Raw genomic sequence first — 19,789 nt, 5'->3', positions numbered from 1 at the left:
GTCAGGGGGAAAAAAGTGAGAAAATGGTTAGAACCTTTGATTCAAGCCCCTGTTTACAAAATTCAAGGGTGATTAGCAAACTACTATAGAACTGATCACTTTTTGACTGTCAGATGCAGTGGGGATTTGGGGAGCATTTCATAATTTCAGGGTTGCTTTCCCATGCCACAGATAGCACGTACCTGCATATCATTTTCTTTTTCCTTTGATTTAATCCAAGTCTTGCCTTGAGTTTGTGGATCTATGAGGAGTGGATATCTAGTGGCCTTTGTCACAATTATGCCATTCTGAATTGAGAGGTCATCTCCTGGCAATCCCTGAAGCCCCCACTCACCAATCTAAATAACAAGCAGTGGGAATGAGAATGTTTTCATTAGTAATTGTGACAATATAAAAGAACTCAGCATTTGGATATATCCCACTGAAGCTATGCAGCAGGTATATAGGGGGAAATCAAATCATGTTAATTTAAATTTATAATCTAAAAAAATAAATGTTTTCTCTAGTAGCCAAAGCCTAGGATTAACCCAATTTACTGTATTTGCATAACTATTAATGAGGGAATATTATAAATTGACTGTATCTTTAATTTGGACATGTAAAATATTTATTTGCTTATTTTGTCTAGTAGGAGCATCAGAGCACTGCTCTGCCTGGGATCAAACCCTGGGCCTCACACATGCAGGTCCTACATTCTACCAAAAACCTCCTCCCCAACTGCTAGTTTAGGAATTTTGAAGTAAAGACTATGAAACTTCAGTGAACATAAAGACTTAAGACCCCACCTGCAGGGGGAAAGCTTCACAAGTGGTGAAGCAGGGCTGCAGGTGTTTCTCTGTCTCTTTCCTTTCTACCCCTCCCCTCTCAATTTGTCTCTGTTCAATAATGATTATTAATTATTATCAATAATAAATGAAAAAAAGAATTTAAAGGCTTAAGATATGGTGACACTGGGTAGGTGGTAAAATCCAGACTGCCTAGGAGAAAGAGATAATAAATATATTTAGCTTACAGAGAAGATAAGCAAAAAAGGATAAGTCTCTGGAGCTTCCCCTTCCTGTTCTTTAGTTCTGTTGACAAAGGGGATAGGAGGTTGCATAGCTGAGGGCAGAGGAATTAAGGGGAATAACACATTATATTGGGAGGATCTCATAAATGCCATTTAAAAAGAAGTATCTCTTTTCCAAATGAATAAAGAGTTGCCAAATTGCCTCTACATAGTTAACAAAGTTGTCTAAAACCCAATTGCCCCAATTAGCTGCCACATTCATTAAATTATCCCAGCACCTCCAAAGTCCATAGTTAATAAAGGATATCCTCACCCTTCTTGCCTCACTAGCTCCCACTGCTTCTAGTCCCTGCTAGGTCTAGCTTATTGTTATTTCAATTGGATAGGATTAATTTTTCTTTTGCTTTTAAATACAGATTACATGAAATTAATAGCAAGGCTTCCCTAAGGAAACCAGGGAACATATTTACAAATCACAAGGCAGCCTGTGAATATAAATTGCCTGGAAAGCATTTACTGCCACAGAAGCTCTGCAAGATATACTGAAAATTGACAGTGGCATCAAATTCCCAGCAAGGGAAGGTTAGCGTAGTAGGGTATGCTATTACTCAGTGATAGTAGAACGTGCTACTATATTATGCTCTAGGACACTAAACAAGATAGTTACTGATCAAAGGAAGGTTAATGCCAGAATTTATGGCTTAGGTAATATCTACATTTGCTTAAAATATTTGAGTGTGTGGCTTAATACGAGTGCTGTAAATAATGAGGGCTTTTAAGAAGAGCTTAGTATTAGCAAGCTACAGCTCATAAATCTTTTGGTTCATAGCACTGAAGATGGTATTAGTTTGAAAGCAAGATTTTTTTTCCATGCCAAGGAACTTTTTTTGTTTGTTTTAATGCCATGGTTTCATGTCTGGGCAATTTCACCCCTCCTGGATGACTCTTTCCCTACCTTCCTTCCTTCCTTCCTTCTTTCCTTCCTTCCTTTTATTTTCTTTTCTTTCTTTCTTTATTTATTTATTCTTTAAATTTTAGATTTAGAGAGACAGAAAGGAAATAAGAAGGGAGAGACACCGTGATCTGGCTCCACTATTCAAAAAGCAAGCTCCCCGTGGCCAGGGAGAACAAGCAATAGTTTAACTGATAAAGTATATAAGTTACCATGCACACAGAAGTGTGCAAGTTTAAGCCCCTCAAGTATATCTTTGCTCTCTCCCTCTCCCTCCTTATCTCTCTCCCTATTTATCTCACTATCATAATTAAAGATAAATAAATAAATATTTTTGGGCTGGGGAGACAGCACAATAGTTCTGCAGAGACTTTCATGCCTGAGTCTCCAAGGTTCCAGATTCAATTCCCAGCACCACCATAAGCCAGAGCTGAGCGGTGCTCTGGTCTCTCCCCTCTCTCTGTATCTCTCATTAAAATAAATAAAATATTAAAAATATATAAATATTTTTCAAAAAGAAGCTTCCCCTGGGGGGCCAGGTGGTGGTGCACATGGTTAAGTGCACACATTACAGTGCACAAGGACACAGGTCAAAGCCCCTGGTGCCAACCTGCAGGGGGAAAGCTTCACAAGTGGTGAAGCAGGGCTGCAGGTGTCTCTCTGTCTCTTTCCCTCTCTATCTCCCTCTACCCTCTCAATTTCTTTCTGTCTCTATTCAATAATAAATTAAATATTAAAACAAAGAAGAAAGAGGAGGAGGAGGAGAAGCAATTCCTCCTGGTGACACAGATGATGCTCCCATGTGGTGCCTGGGGCTCAAGTATAGGCCCTGAACATAAAAAAAAAAAATGTGTGATCCTGGGTGAGTTATCTCCATACTGTGAAAAGTAACCTTTATGCTGTGTTGATATGGATCATGGAAATATTGACAAAACCAAAAAAAACTTACATATTTTTTAACTTAATGGGAAGAAAGTAGGCAATCTCTAAGTTCTCAGTATGAAATAAAATAAGGCTGGCATTCAAATAATGTTATTAGAATAATTACACTTACAGTTGGAGGATCCACCAACATTGAAATAAGATTGAGATTTTCCGTGAAAGGAATTTTCCGTGCTCTAAGTTCTAACTCCCATTGATCCTTAAGTAAGTAGTTCCTAAATATCTGGTTGAAAGGACCAAGGTAAGAAAGGAATCCAGTGCAAAGTAAAATATCACCAACCAGTCTGTTAAGAAAAAAAAAACATCATGTGACTCATCTAACATTTTTAAGCTTATTCACTAAAGAGAATTAAATTAGTAAGTTTTTACTAAGTTAAAATCATTTTTTATCCTTGATTAACACTTGGTTGCTAGAAATGGACACTAAGCAAAAAGAAACCCCCAAACCCTAAAGGGGGTAGAGAGAGGTCACAATTGGGGCTGCTCAGGGGCAAAAGACAGCACCCCTCCTGAGGCCTGCAGCTTTACAGCCTCGATCTGAGAGGAGAAACCATCCCAATAAACTTAACAGAGGAAATGTACACCAAAAATTATGAGTCACTATTCAAGGAAATAGAAAGAGATGAAAAGAAATTAAGATATGCTGCTATCATGGACTGGAAGAGTTAACATCATTAAATGACCATCTCATCTAGAGTCATATACAAGTTTAATGTGATCTCTATCAAAGTCCCATCATTTTTTTTCAAGGAAATAGAACAAAACTTGCAGAAGTTTATCTAGAACCAGAAACATCTAGGATAACCAAAGCAATCTGGGGGGGAGGGGAGTAGAGGCATCACATTTCCCAACCTCAAATTATATTACAGGATTATTGTAATCAAAACTGCCTGGTACTGGAACAAAAACAGACACATAGATCAAGGAGATAGAATTCAAAGTCCACAGGGCCAGGCAGTAGTGCATGGACCAGCATAAGGATCCCAGTTTGAACCTCCAGTTCCCCACCTGCAGGGGGGTCGCTTCACAAGCAGTGAAGCAGGTCTGCAGGTGTCACTTTCTCTCCCCCTCTCTATCTTCCCCTCCTCTCTCAATTTCTCTCTGTCTTATCCAACAACAACAGCAATGGCAAAATAACAGTAACAACAACAAGGGCAACAATAATGGGGAAAATGGCCTCCAGGAGCAGTGGATTCATAGTGCTGGCACTGAGTCCCAGCGATAACCCTGGAAGGGAAAAAAAAAAAGAATTAAAAGTCCAGAAATAAACAAAACCCCACTTGTACAGACAGCTAGTTATTGACAAAGGAGCTCAAAACATTACATTTCAAAAGGAGAGTCTCTTCAACAAATGGTGTTAGGAAAACTTGGTTAAAATGTGAAGATGAATGAAACTGGACCACCACATATCACCATGCACAAAAGTCAACTCTAAATAGATCAAAGATGCAGACATTAGACAGAGACTATGAAATAGATAGAATAAAACACTGGCAGAAAACTTCATGATCTGTGCTTCAGAAATGTCTCAGAAGAGGGGAGTCCAGGGGCTGGGTGGCGCACATCTGACCGTGAGTGCATGCATCACAGTGTTCAAGTCCCTTGTCCCCACCTGGAAGTGGAGAAGCTTCACAAGCAGTGAAGCAGTGCTACAAGCGTCTTTCTTCCTCTCTTCTCTCTATCTCCCCACCCCTTCTCAATTTATCTATGTCTTAATAAATAAATAAAAAGTCTAAAAACAAAACAAAGACTTAAGTCCAATGGCAAGGAAAACATAAACCAGTGGCATTACATCAAACTGAAAAACTTCTGTACAAAGGAGATGATCACCAAAAGAAAAAGACACCTAGCCAATGGAAGAAGATATTTACACACCACACATCAGATAAAGAGCCAATAACCAAAATATGTAAGAACTCACCAAATTTAGCAACAGAAAAAACAAACAAACTCATTAAAAAATTGTCCTGGATCTGAGCTCACATTCTGTGGTCATGAGTAAGAACATTCCATGCTGCCGCAGTATCAACCCATCTTCCTCAGGTGTAGCATAGAAGGGAGGATGGAAAATTCTCTACCATTGTTGATCCAAGCTGAGGGCAAGGTCCTATGGGGGCCCACAAAGGGGTCTATTTTGTTTTTCCTGATAGAAATGACCAGTAATAATGGAAAGAGGGATTTATTTGAGTTCTAGGTACATCAAGTCTGTTTGGGAATCTCAGGACTCCTCGATTAGGGCCCCAGCTGGTGGAATGGCCTGATAGTGACTAAAGAGTCATTGTTAAGTATGCCAGTCTCTTGCCCTTATTCAGCTTTTGCAGTTGCCCATGTTCAGCGGGGAAGCAATTACAGAATCCAGACCTTCAACCTTCTGCATCCCATAATGATCTTAGATCCATACTCTAAGAGGAATAAAGAATAGGAAAGCTATCAGGGGAGGGGATGGTATACAAAAGTCTGGTGGTGGGAACTGTGTAAAGCTGTACCCCCCTTACCCTATGGTTTCGTCAATGTTTTCTTTTTATAAATAAAAAAATTAAAAATAAAGAAGAAATAAATAAAAGAAAGAAAAATGATTTTAAAAGAAGAATAAAACATTGAGAATAAAAAAAAAAGTTGTCCTGGAAAACCCAAACTATATCAGAAACACTCTCACACAGAAAACCCTAGCCCTCCTCCTGTCAGGCTTAGGCAAAAATTGGTAAAGTCACAAACCCCTTGGAATATATTTCAAATAGACTTCCTAGTTTTTTCCAAAATGGAGACCCCAAATCTCATTTGCTATATTCTTACTTTTAGGTTCCTGATTATTAAACAATCTGTTCTGCTTTATATCTTAATGCTTTTTCAGCCATCAAGTTGCAGATGCTACCATGACGCCAACCTGACATTCACAGATGAACCTCACCAAGGTATCCTGGAGCCTCACCTCCCCAGACCCCTGCCCCACTAGGGAAAGAGAGAAAAGGCTGGGAGTATGGATCAACCTGCCAACACCCATGCCCGGCAGAGCAACAATTACAGAAGCCAGACCTCCAACCCTCTGCACCCCATAATGATCCTGGGTCCATACTCCCAGAGGGATAAAGAATAGGGGAAGCTTCCAATGGAGGAGCTGGGATATGGAACTCTGGTGGTAGGAATTGTATGGAATTGTACCCCTCTTAACCTACAATCTTGTCAATCATTATTAAATCAATAAAAAATAAATGTTTCACAAAGATGTTCCTCTCTGCTTTACCGAGAGTGTGTGTATGATTTAACTTAATTAGATGGTGGGTATCTGGAAGTGAGGGATAAAGTGTTTGACTGAGGATTTTATGTGAGAAGTATCAATAGTGGCATTTGGGAAGATGGCTCAGAAAATAAGTTATTTCAAAGACCAAAATTTATACCTATTAATCTGAGCTTTGAACTCTTTACTTTGCTGAGTCCACCGGATCTTTTCCCCACTCAGTCCATCAATGAGAGTGGAAGCTGCCTGCATCTTTTTCCGGCACATATCAGCATCATCAAGCAAATCCTACAGTCACAAAAAGAGAATGTCTCGATGAACTTTAAAAAGTTTACTCAAACTTATGTTATTGTCACTTGTGAAAATGCATGGAGGGATTCCTTCATTAGCAGTCAGATACACAGAAATACAGTGAGAATGAACTGTGCATGTCTAATTCTAGCAATAATCCATTCTCACATACAACGGTTTTACTTAAACATTTCTGGGGCCAGGCGGTAGCACACCTGGTTGAGCACACGTTACAATGTGAAAGGACCTGGGCACAAGTCCCTGGTCCCCACCTGCAGGGGGAAAGCTTTACGAGTGGTGAAGCTGGTCTGCAGGTGTGTCTCTGTCTCTCTCCCTCTATCTCATCCTCCCCTCTCAATTTCTGGCTGTCTCTATCCAAAAAATAAAGATAATAAAATAAAAAAAACATTTCCCAGAAAAGTATTTTGTGAGACTCCAACTCACATAAGTTAGAATAACAACGCCACTAAATATTTTAAAAACAGAAAATACACCAATGAAACCATATATTCAATCATAATTCTGAGTTCTCCGCAGTTTATGGAGTATGCTTTCCTGAAAATTTCTCCTAACAGCAGAATGCTGCTGCAGCCAGCCTGCATCTACTTAGAAGAGACAGTTGCTGAATTTTCAGAAAACTCACAGAGCTGACGTTAAACACATTACAGAAAATTCAAATTGTATAAATGTATACAATTAAACAAGTTACAAGGAAAGGCAGTAACTAATCAGAGCTCATCAATTCCTAATTATTTCTACATTTCCACAGTACCTATGCCTTTGAACCTAAGGCCGCCTATCTCCATAGTGGAAATAGAACTTAAAGGTACATGGTCACTCATCTTTTCCCACATCTGCATTCAGTGTCACCATATTGGTAACTTAAAACTGAGAGTAATGGGAGTGCTTACATCACAGATATCAGAAACAAGCAAATCATGTTTTTCTTCTCCCCTGGCCCCATTCTCATTAGTTGACTTTTTTTTTTACATTTATCTCCCTACCACTACTTAAAATTTGTCCAAAGGTTGAATGGTGGTCTACCAGTAAATTACATATGTTACCATGCATGGGACTCAGGTTCAAATCCCCAATCCCTACGTGCAGGAGGGAAATTTTAGTACTGGAGCAAGCATCTGTCTCTCTCCCTCTCCCTCTCTATTACACTCTGTCAGGAAAAGGAAAGAAAGAGAGAAAAGAGAAAAGGAAAGGAAAGAGAAGGAAAGGAAAAAAGAAAAGAAGTGAAGAGCTCACCAGCAATACCTCTGGCAATAAAAATAAATATTTTTAAAGGATAAAAAATCATGAGGTCATTATAGAGACTCACATTTGACATATAAAGCTAGTTCAATTGACCCTAGAAGCAAAATTAATCAATGCCTGAGCTATAACTCAAACCCAGTTTTCTTTTTTTAAAAACAAGTTTATGGGAGTCGGGCGGTGGCGCAGTGGGTTAAGCGCACGTGGCGCAAAGCGCAGGGACGCTGGTTTGAGCCCCCGGATCCCCACCTGCAGGGGAGTCGCTTCACGGGCGGTGAAGCAGGTCTGCAGGTGTCTATCTTTCTCTCCCCTCTCTCTCTGTCTTCCCCTCCTCTCTCCATTTCTCTCTGTCCTATCCAACAACAAAGCAACGTCAACAATGGCAATAATAACCGCAACGAGGCTGCAACAACTAGGACAACAAAAAGGGGAAAAAAAGGCCTCCAGGAGCAGTGGATTCATGGTGCAGGCACCGAGTCCAGCAATAACCCTGGAGGGGAAAAAAAAAACAAGTTTATATTTATTTATTGGATAGATCCAGAAATCGAGAGGTAAAGGGGAGACAGAGAGAGAGAGAGAGAGAGAGAGAGAGAGACCTGCAATACTGCTTCACTACTTGCAAAGTTTTCCTCCTGCAGGTGGGGACCTGGAGGGTTGAAACTGGGCCCTTGTGCATTGTAACAAGTCTGTTCAAACAGGTGCATCACCACCCAGCCCACTCAATCCCAGTTTTCTAACTACCAAATCAAATACTTTCTGGGTATGTTATCACAGATTGCTTTATAAAATGTGATCACTAAAAGCACAGAAAAAATTGGAGTGGCAAAGACCAAAACAGGATAAACAGGACCAATGATAAACATTTCATTATAAATATTTGCCTAATTTCTAACTACTACACACATTTATATAGAAGTTCGATGTCATTTCAATAATTGCATGAATTTAACCTCACCATTTTCTCACTATACACATTTATGTAGAAGATCAATGTCATTTTAATAATTGCATGAATATAACCTCACCATTTTCTCATTCATTGCTGCATCAAATTTTGCTTGTACTTTATCCAACTCAGCTTGTTTCTCATCGAGCAGTGCCTGTGCCTTCCCTAATTCAGCATTAGCAACTGCTAAACGACCTTCTTGCTTGGCCAAGTTAGCCTTAAAAGGAAAAAGCCATTAGAGTAGAGTCCTATGATCTCTGTGAAATGTTCATGAGGTTAAATTCACATATAACAACACAAATTACACATTTTTTGTTTGTTTGTTTGTTTGTTTTTAGCTCTAAATGCTATTTGGAGGTCAGTAGAAGAAACTCCAAGGGCCTTGGAATTTTTTTTTTCTTTTCATTTAACTATCTGTGCTCAATATGGAGAGTGCTCCAACGTGTAGGAGAGAACAAAAATGGCCCATAGCTTTTGCTCAGAGGTAGTTTGTGAAGATAGTATCATGAAGTAGGTAACTGCCATTTAAACTTTTGCCCTTAATCTAGTATAATCATTCCCCCACATCTTTAAATACTTCTTCATGAACATTAGCTATATGGCAGCCCATAACCCCATTATTTGAATGCACTGTAATTTACTTAAACTTTTCCTGACGTTAAGACATTTCCTGAGTGGAGGCAGATAGCACAGTGGTTATACAAACAAACTCCAAGTCCTAGGTTCAATCCCCCACACCACCATAAGCCAGCACTGAGCAGTGCTTTGGGGGGGGCAGGTTCTTTTCCTGTTTTAGTTTAAATTTCTACAAATAATACTATAATAAATGTTACACAGTATATAAACATTTTAGATTATTACCTTGCGAAAGACTTTTTCTGGTGATATGACAGTAGTAGTGTCTTTTCCTGTCTTTTTCCCATCCCTATAGGATGGTAATTATGTGTTTCTTATGAATTTTAAAATAACTAATCAGTTAAGTAGCATAGCTGTAGAGTCTTCAGGTTCAGAAGTTCCTTGAATACTCTTGTTTTCCTTTTAAATACTTGGATGTTTAAGTCCTTTTCCAAGAAAACGTTTACTTCCTATAGGTTTATAATGTAAAATTCATTTTTCTGGTTCTTCACATCTATCTACCTGTGGTAATATGAACTTATCTATTTTAATTTGTTTGTATACATTTTTTTCCCTGCCATCGCCAGTACTTCACCATTCTAAGCTGACTTTTTTCAAATACAAAGAGATACCATGACACCAAAGCTTTCCTCAGGGCCATGGGGCCTGGGACTAGACCCTGGGCCATGAACTAGTAAAGAGGGTACAGTCCCAGGGACAACATCTCACTGGCCACCCTTTTGTGTATTTTATGGCAAAATATTTCAAAACTATATCCCCTTTATCTTGTTTTTACAAAGCACCAATTTTTTAATCCTACTCTTCTCCCTAATGTTTAATGTTTTTTCACTTCCCTAAAAGTTTTTATGTGCATATATTAAAATCAGTATTGCTGAAGTATCTATTTTTCTGTGAATTTAAGGATGATAAATGTACTATATTTGCTACCCAGTAGCTTTGGTAATTAAATTTTTGTTATCATTACTAAATAGAAATTACTGACTTTATTTATTTATTTATTGCCTTTATGATGAAACTTTTATCATTTCATTACTTGTAATAAAGAATGAGACAAAAAAATAATGAGACCTCAGCAATAACTACTTTTCAGAACTGAGCCAAGATCTTCTTTGACCATTAAATAGGACCAATTTTGGCAAATGTTTCTTGGGTATTAGAAACAATTATTTATATTGAAGAAATTTTAATATGCCATATAACATTAAAACTAATTAATGAAAAATCTCCATGCAATTATTGGTTTTTAAAAAATATTTATTTATCTATTTTAAAGAAAGACACAGAGAGACCACAGCACTGTTCATCTCTGGCTTATGGTGGTGCTGGGGATTGAACCTGGAATTCTGGTGCCTCAGGTATGAGTCATTCTGCATAAATATTATGCTGTCACCACAGCTATAATTATTAGTTTATGCCTAATGAGGACTAGAAGTAGGACTTGCAAAATCCACAGGACACAGGAGGAGACAAGTAAGAACACTAAAGGGAAGTATTGGATCAGGACTGGTGGAGGTTGATGTAGAAGAAATGTGACCTCATGACAATTCTGTAAGTCAACATTGCTCAAAAAAAAATGACACTGAAATTGAATAAAATCACAAGAAAATGCAAAAAAATTGCAATAACTACTACAAAATAAAATGTAAGGTCCTTTGTTTAAAAAAAATAGGGAAAAATAAACCAAAAAGAGAAGGGCAATACCAGATGATCTCACCTGTAAGTAGAAGTTAAGAAACAAACACTGAGAAGGAAAACACAGGGTAAAATTTGGACTGGGTATGGTGTCTTGCAGCAAAGCAAAGGACTCTGGGAAAGAAGTAGAAGGGAGAGGATAGAGAAGGCACTGAGTTGCTAGTGTATGAAGGTAGAAAAGAAGCTAAGTTGGAGGTGACAGTGTTCTGCAGACACCTATCATGCAGAGATTAAAAAAAAATGTATCCATTTTCCAACAGATTTACTGTTACATTAACCTACCCCTGGTAAAATGGTTTTAAAAATTATAAAGAACTTCAAAAGGGTGATGAAAAGAGCCATGAGCCATCTGGGGCCCCTTCTAGAAAAGACCCCCCTAGTCAGAGGTTCAGTACAGGTTGTATGCCCAGAAAGCCAACCTCTGCCTACCATATCTGTCATAAACTGATAGTCTATGCTACAATCTCAAGTTATAATGACATCTGTATTAATATCTACTTCAAATATTAATGGAGGACAGGTGAGGTAGTATGATGGTTATGCAAAACAGGCCTGAGGCTCCCTCCACCACCATAAATCAGAGTCTTTCTCATTAAAATGAAACAAATAAACATATTAAAAATAATAATTGGTTTTGTTTTATGTAACATGGTACTATTTTATTTACTTCATAAAGCATAACTATAATTACATCTTCACTATTTTTTATCAACCAATAATAATCTGCCTCAACAAGTACTTTTCTAAAAAAAATTAATATTTATTTATTTGATAGAGACAGCCAGAAGTTGAAAGGAAGGGGGAGATAGAGCAAGGAGACAGAGACACACCTGCAACACTGCTTCACCACTTGTGAAGCTTTCCCCCTACAGGTAGGGACCAGGGGCTCAAACCTGGGTCCTTGTGCACTATAACATGTGCGCTTAAGCAGGTGCACCACCACCTGGCCCCACAAGTGCTTTTTCTTAAGTTATGCATTTATGGTAATATATTTCTCCTGGTATCTTTTTTCATTAGGCTGTATTGGTTATACTTTCCCATCAATTCCCTTTGTTAAACTTCCTTCTTTTTAATTTTTCTCAAAGATACATATGTAAGTTTAAATAGGCAGCTATTTCTATTAAGGCTTATTATGGAAAATAGTATCCAACCCCTGCTTTACACATACTGGATATTTTCTATTACACAGAGTAAGGGCTATCAACTCTTAGTCTGGGTGTAGTAGAGAGGAGGCTTTAGTGGATGTGAAGGGGGCAGCATATTTTATAACTACTTTGTAACTACTTTGCATTCCTGAGAAGGTGTGTCTGTTTCCTCAAAAAGGAATGGACTTGAAGAACAGCCTAGCCCAGGCTAGAGAGAGAAGGGGGGAGAGATGGAGCAGAGGGAAAGAGAGAGGGAGAAGGAAAGGGAGAAGGAGAGAGAACTTACCACTCAATATTGAATTTTGGTCCCTTTTTAAAATGTTTTCATTATCTTATTAATTAGATAAAGACAGCCAGAAATCAAGAGGAAAGGGGGTGATAGAGAAGGAGAGAGATGGAGAGACACCTAGAACACTGCTTCACCAGTCACGAAGCTTTCCCTCTGCAGGTGAGGTCTGGGGGCTCGAACCCAAACTTTTGTAACATGTGCTTAATTGGAGGAGCCACCAACCACTCAATATTGAAATTGTACCCTTAGGAATATGTTTTTTATTCTCATATCAAGGGCAGGTTGGCCAGTTATTGAATTCTAAGCTACAGCAATTTTCTCCTTAATAGATCCTCTGCATGTATCTTTCTTTTCATTATATTCTAGCATTTAGGTTTGTGGGAAAGCTGTGTTGTCTTTATTTTTTTTTGTAAACAATCCTAAAATTTTTTTGATTACTTTAGATGAATAAAAAGTTATCTTCCTGCCTTTTAGACAATTTTAAGGGTTGATCCTAATTTTAGTAAATTTTGCTTGAAGTATAGTAATTAAATTCAGTCTCCAACTGTAAAGAGGTGGCAAGTTTTCTCCTATTACAGCTTGCTTCTCATTCTCAATAAATCCACTTCCTACTTAAGTTAAAGAGTTGGTTTTTGTATATTATTTTTGATGCCAATAAACTTGTAACAGAAGAGGCCAGGCAATGATGCAACTGGTTAAGCGCCCATTTGACAGTGCATAAGGACCCGAGTTCATGCCCCTGGTTCCCACCTACAGGGGAAAGCTTTACCAGTGGTGAAGCAGGGCTGCAGGTGTCTCTCTGTGTCCTTCCCTCTCTGTGTCTCCCTCTCCCCTCTCAATTTCCCTCTGTCTCTATCCAATAATAAAAAAATAAACATATTTTAAAAATAAACTTGTAACAGACATAAAAAATGAAACTTTGAGAGAATATAGAAATAAAAGACAAATTTGGTAACAGAGGCATCACTTTTAAGTATTCCCAATTATGTTTTATTATTAAACAGTAGTAGTACTGATCACTGATTTTATTATATGTAGTGGGAAAAGGAGAGAAACTTTTACCTTCAGAGGCAACACTTCTCTATTGATACCATAAAATGTTGCCATAGCAAGTGTCCAAGACAGCAGACCTGCCACATTGCCACAGACTTTCTTGGCACTTTCAAAAGTGTAATCATCCATAGCAAAATACGGCTGCAACAACTCAATAGTCTCCTCATTTATAGTGTCCTTGGGGAACTGCTGTAAGCTCCACAGGAATCCTGCTGCACTCATTAACTGAAAAACAGAATTACAACCTGTAAGAACTGGAAAACAACAAATACTTTCCTCCTGAGTTAGTATGTACTTCTAAACTGAATGTTTCCAAAGTCGGTAAAAATTGCTCTAAATATACAAATCAAGACTGTGGAAGTAGTTACATTAAATTTGTAAATGGCAAATTATCTTCCCATTTCCATGGCGAAATGGAAAAGAAGAGTTCGGTAGATTTCTTGCCCAGTGAACGTAACTAAATGCCACCAATGAGTGCCTTTTGATGAGTAGATTGAATTAATAAAACAAGCAAACAAAAAACCTGTGCCAATGCTAGCCAAGTGTCTGGATAGATATACTTTTAAAATTTTATTTATTGGATAGAGACAGAAAAAATTGAGAGGGAAAGGAGATGTAGAGAGGGAAAGAAAAAGAGAGACACCTGTAGCACTGCTTCACCACTTGTGAAGCTTCCCCCCTGCAGATGGGGACTGAGGAATAGGTCCTTAAGCACTGTACCATGTACACTCAGCCAGGGGTGCCACCACCTGGCCCCTGGATAAATTTTATAAGAAAATGTTCTGCTTTAAGAAAAAACTTTTCTTACTTATATATCGAGAGATGTATTTGAAAATAAACTCTTCAATACATAAGGGTCAATTACTGTCTGGTCTATATTGAGTATCTGTGCTGGTGGGACAAAGGTACCCTCCAGGATCGGCAGACAGATTTACTTACTTTTAATGACTCTGACCATGATGGCTTGCAGCAAGGTTTTTCTGGATCCATTGTAACGGGATCAATTTTCTTTTGAAATAGTAACAGAACACAGTCCATGATTCTCATAATGAGATGCGGGGGTTTTGCAAGCTTCCTCACTGTGGCGATGTCATTTGGCTTGATAGTCTGTAGTTGGGGTGAGGAATAAAAATAGACAATTTTTAAAAGTCATATGGGAAATGAATACTTTTTAATAACTAGGGTAGCAAACTTTAAATGTCCTTTCCCTAGTCCCCAGCATTATCTTTACAAGGGTTTGCACTCTTAAAATTTTTACACAATAGGCTTTCATTGTTCTTTGGGGGGCTTCTGTTTTGTTTGTTTTTTTCCACTTTGTTGTGGTGGTGGTTTACAGTGCAATTATTGAAACATAAGCACAAACACTTATTTCCCCATAATAGGTATCTGCAAGATACTCTCTCCCAGCCTAGGTCCTCTCCAGAGGCCTACCCCAGAAGGGAAGGATAGAAACAGGTTTGAGGTATGGATTGACCTGTCAATGCCCATGTCCAATAGAGAAGCAATTACAAGAGCCAGACCTCCCACCCTCTGTACCCCAGAATGATCCTGGGCCCATACTCCCAGATAAAGAATAGGGAAGTTCCCAATGGAGGGGTTCAGATGGAACTCTGGAACTCTGAAACTCTGGTGGTGGGAATTGTATGGAATTGTATACCCTCTTAACTTACAGTATTGTCAATTATTATTTAATCAATAATTAAAGAGTCTCACACAGTTACAATTTATATATAGTCTCACACAGGTGCAATTTTGCCACTCCTGAACTTTTTTTTTAAGATAGAGATACAAAATAGAGAAGAGATACCACAGCACCAAAGCTTCCCCTGGTATGGTACCAGAGTTCAAATTTTAACCATAAGCATGGCAAAGAAGACATCCTATCTGGTAAGGTAGATATCTGGCCTAAAAATATTTGTTGAAAGATTCTGTAATCTGGTGCTGGAATAAAACCTTCAAGGCACGAAAGACCAGGGCATCACATGATCAATTTTCAAAAATCATCTTGAGATTTATAAGAACTATATTTTCTTTGGGAGGTGGAAGAGTGGGGATACAGAACTTTGATGGTGAGTGTGGTGTGTGGAACTATACATTGTAATCTTACAATCTTGTAACAAACTAATAATAATAAAAAAAATTTTTAAACACCTTAAGTTTCATTTGGTTCCATAAGCTGTCCCTCTTTTATGTTATAAGGACCCATTAAGAATGGGAGTAGAGTGGGGTAGCATAATGTTTATGTAAAGACTCTCGTACCTGAGGCTCCAAAATCCCAGGTTCACACCACCATAAGCCAGAGCTGAGCATTGCTCTGGTAAAAATAATAATAATAATAATAATAAAGCAAACAAGCAAATGAAACTAAAAAAAAAAAAAACCAAAAAATTTTTTAAAAAAAGAAAAAAAAAGGGATCCAGGTGGTAGCACAGTGCTGGTTAAGCGCACATGGCGCAAACTGCAAGGACCAGCTTAAGGATCCCGGTTCGAGCCCCCGGCTCCCCACCTGCAGGGGAGTCACTTCACAAGCAGTGAAGCAGGTCTGTGAGGTCTTTCTCTATGCCTCTCTGCCTTCCCTTCCTCTCTCCATTTCTCTCTGTCTTATCCAACAACGATGACATCAATAACAACAACAATAATAACTACAACAACAAATAAAACAAGGGCAATAAAAGGGAATAAATAAATAAATATTTTTTTTAAAAGAATGGGAGTAGAGAATATGTCCTAAGCATAGTCACTTTTTAAAAATGATTATCATAAATATGTTCATTCATTTAACAGCTACTGTTATTCTACCATATAAAACAAAAACAAAACAAAATAAATGTTACCATGCACAAGGACCCAGCCAAGTTCAAGCCCCCAGTGTCCACCTGCATCACAAGTGATAAAAGAAGTCTATACATTTGTCTCTCTTTCTGTCATCCTCTCTCTCTCTCCCTGCACTTTGAATTCTTCTCTGTCCTATCAAAAAGAAAAAGGGAAAAGAAAAAAGAAAAGAAAAAATAGCCATTAGGAATGATGAATTCATGGTAGGCTTTGTCAACAAAACCTTCCAAGGAAGGGGAAAAAAACGTTACCCTAAAGATTATCTTCCATGATATTAGGTGAGAGGAAAACAAGGTAGGGTCAAAAGAATGGAAAACGTATGGGGATTGGAGGAGGAGTTATCTAAACCTTGTGTTAAAAAATAACTCTTAGTAAGCAATGAAGATTAAAAAGAACATTGTTGGCAGAAGGAACACATTTAAAGCTAACAGACCTGCTTATTTCAGTAACCTTAAAGGTGTTTCTGAATGACTAGGAACATGATGACAAGAGATAAGGTTAAAGAGGCAGATAAGAGCCAGCTTATCAGCAACAGCACTACTGATATTTATTGAGTACTTTCTATGTGTCCTGAAAACTATATTCATTATTTTCAACACTAACACTCATTTTTTCAGGGGTAAATGATGAATTGTAATTCCCAAAGAAGCCCAAGAAAGTTAGCTAAATTTATTCCAGAGCATATATTTAAGAAGTAGCAGTCATGTAAAGCCAATGTAGACCTGACTTAATCCAAAGAGTAACAGAAACCCATGAGAGGATTTTTAAAAAGAAACACAATAATCTGGAAGAATCAAGAAGATTTCACAAGGACTCTGGGTCCATACTCCTAGAGGGTTAAAGAATAGGAAAGCTATCAGGAGAGGGGAGGGGATATGGAGTTCTGGTGGTGGGAATTATGTGGAGTTGTACCCCTCTTATCCTATGTTGTTTGTCAGTGTTTCCTTTTTATAAATAAATAAAAATAAATAAATAAATAAAATAAGATTCTCTAGATAATCTGAATCCCTTAGGCTGTAAGTTAGGCTAGTAATCACTATTATTTCTCTATTCTCATAAATGGTAGATTTAGAAAGTGCAAATCTAAGTTGGAAGAAATTGAGACTTTACAAAAGTAGAATGTAGAAATTTAGTCAACAGGAACATTTATTTCTAGACTTAGAGATTATAAATCACATTAAAAATTCAATCCTGCTTTCTGCTGACCAAAATTCCACAGACTTATATTTGTAATTTCATGTAATAAAACATGGTGCCCACTAGGTTAGCAATACACAACTCACATTCAGAGCTGCTTCTGCTTCTTCTAGAGCAGGTTTAGCTGCCTCAAGTTTTGTCTCAGCTTTGACTTTTTCACTATCAATTTCATCCACAATCTTCTGGGCTTTGTCTTTTACCTCCTGTACTTCATTTTTTACTTTGGCTGAAGCCTGAGCACTTACTGTGACTTCTGCTAATACCTGTGAAGTTAAAGAAACATATGAGAGTAAATAGAAATCACTTGGGCAAAACTTGCAGACTTGAGTTAGGAGAGAATAACTATTCACTATTCATGTAAAGCATGAATATGAGCATATTCATTTCACATCTAGATAATTTATATTTAAGGTAAAGTAATTTCTCTAAGCAGTTCCTTGAATTCTTCCATATCTTAAGCTTCCCCTAGGTTCAAAATATATAAATATTTTAAGTTTACAGAAAAATATGTCATTTCTACATTATGTAATTTTTAGAAAATTAAAATACTTTATGTAACTACAATAGAATGTGATCATTTAAGACTCATGTAATAACAATGTCATTCAAATTTTTTGAGTGCCAAGAACATGCTAAGTGATACCCCAATACCATCTCTCTCACTTCAATAACTAAGGACCTAGATTCAAGTATGGTCTTATGTCTATTCTTAAGTGACACTAAGTGAGTAGAGGATAAAAGCAATCTGAAACTGATGAGGTCAGTGGAGTACCTACAGATCCCTACCACATTGGGAGAGGAGTATCTTTTTTATTCTAACATTCCTTCCTCTCATCTATTTCCCTCAACGCAAACTCTAGGTAAGACTTGCCATATCCTAGGAACCCTATCCCCCCAAAAAACAAAGCAGGGACTGTAAAGAGAGACCCAAACATAAGTTATAGTCAGGCAGAAATACCATAAACAAACTATTGGCAAAGCGAAGAACAGATTTAGACCAGGTAGAGGACATAACATTTGTGGTATGTTTTGATATAAATTAAACAAAAAATTTCAATGGTTTTTGTGAGCATGTTATTACCAGAAATAGTTTGTAGGCTTATATTCTGTTTACTGTTTAATAATATTTTAAAACAATGCCTTTTCACTATGCAAAGTATTCCTTACCACTTCATGATAAAATAAATACAGACTCACTTCATCTGCCTTTACAGAAGCCACTGCCAATTCCTTCTCCTTTACTGCAAGATCCTGAGAAAGTTTTGCAACAGATTCACTTGCCTCCATAAGCTTATCAAGACCTTTACAAACACACACAAATACATGCCTGATGAGTATATGAAGATCTTCTCACCAGATATTTACTTAATATTTACTACATATATGTCACTGTATAAGCACTATAAAAACACAAGATTATGAACAAAATTATGAACAGAATCTTCAAAAGGATGTGTTTCTTTGGAGCAAAATATTCACCAGATTTCTGAGAGCTTTAATAAAGTTGAAAAAACAGCTCTGAAACTTTGGTGGTGAGAGTGTTGTGAAATCACACCCCTATTATCTTATTATCTTATATTCCACTATTAAATCATTAGTAAAAACATATTAAATATGTTTACTTTGAATAATATAATCAAGCTACATTTAAATAAGAGCCACAATGTCATACTGAATACAAGTAATTTTGAATTAAGTATGTTTACTTTGAATAATATAATCAAGCTACATTTAAATAAGAGCCACAATGTCATACTGAATACAAGTAATTTTGACAGGAAATGTATTTTATTTTAAAATTGCTTTACTATGCTGATCAAATACTGTTTTATAAGATTCTAAAATTTCAGTGTATATAGTTTCAGACTTATATGTATGAACAGCTCAACAGAACCACCATTAAAGTTCCTAGTCAAGAATAAACTTACACTCTCTTGAATTCATAGACAGCTTGAAACCATCATTTTCATCTCTGAAACATATTGTGCTTGAGATAGCAATTTGAACAGATAATATATTGATATTTGTGTGCCTTTTTTTTTTAGTTTAAACTTAAGAACTGGTAAAAGTCATTAAAACTAACTGGTTCTGTAACTTTCAGTACTGTGGGACAAAATAGTTAAATGAATTTGTTACACACCAACCAGGTTCTAGGCAGTGGTATGTTAGTAAATGTTAGCATCTGACACTTACCTGTATGTTTTTTAATTCCCATGATATAAATATTGCCACCAAGGCTGATTTTGCATTATCAAGACATTCTCATAACACACCACTATTTAACATTTGTACCATATACATAGAACTTTA

At 37.3% G+C, this 19,789-nt stretch overlaps 1 protein-coding gene across 1 annotated transcript in view; it reads right to left on the bottom strand.

The window, feature by feature from the left end:
• The window catches only part of DNAH8 (dynein axonemal heavy chain 8), a 429,487-nt gene that overhangs the window by 160,689 nt on the left and 249,009 nt on the right, over positions 1–19,789 (bottom strand). Inside the window, exons 66-73 of the mRNA XM_060190815.1 lie at positions 18,677–18,780; positions 17,566–17,742; positions 14,390–14,557; positions 13,460–13,675; positions 8,715–8,852; positions 6,299–6,426; positions 3,016–3,187; positions 183–338 (exon numbers count right to left, since the gene is read on the bottom strand). Of these exons, the coding sequence (XP_060046798.1) occupies positions 183–338; positions 3,016–3,187; positions 6,299–6,426; positions 8,715–8,852; positions 13,460–13,675; positions 14,390–14,557; positions 17,566–17,742; positions 18,677–18,780 (1,259 nt within the window). The remainder of the gene's footprint in view (positions 1–182; positions 339–3,015; positions 3,188–6,298; positions 6,427–8,714; positions 8,853–13,459; positions 13,676–14,389; positions 14,558–17,565; positions 17,743–18,676; positions 18,781–19,789) is intronic.

Source organism: Erinaceus europaeus, chromosome 4, assembly GCF_950295315.1.
Source record: "Erinaceus europaeus chromosome 4, mEriEur2.1, whole genome shotgun sequence".
Taxonomy (NCBI): Eukaryota; Metazoa; Chordata; class Mammalia; order Eulipotyphla; family Erinaceidae; genus Erinaceus; species Erinaceus europaeus.
The sequence above is the reverse complement of the archived record's forward strand: the minus strand, read 5'-3'. Positions and strand labels throughout refer to the sequence as shown.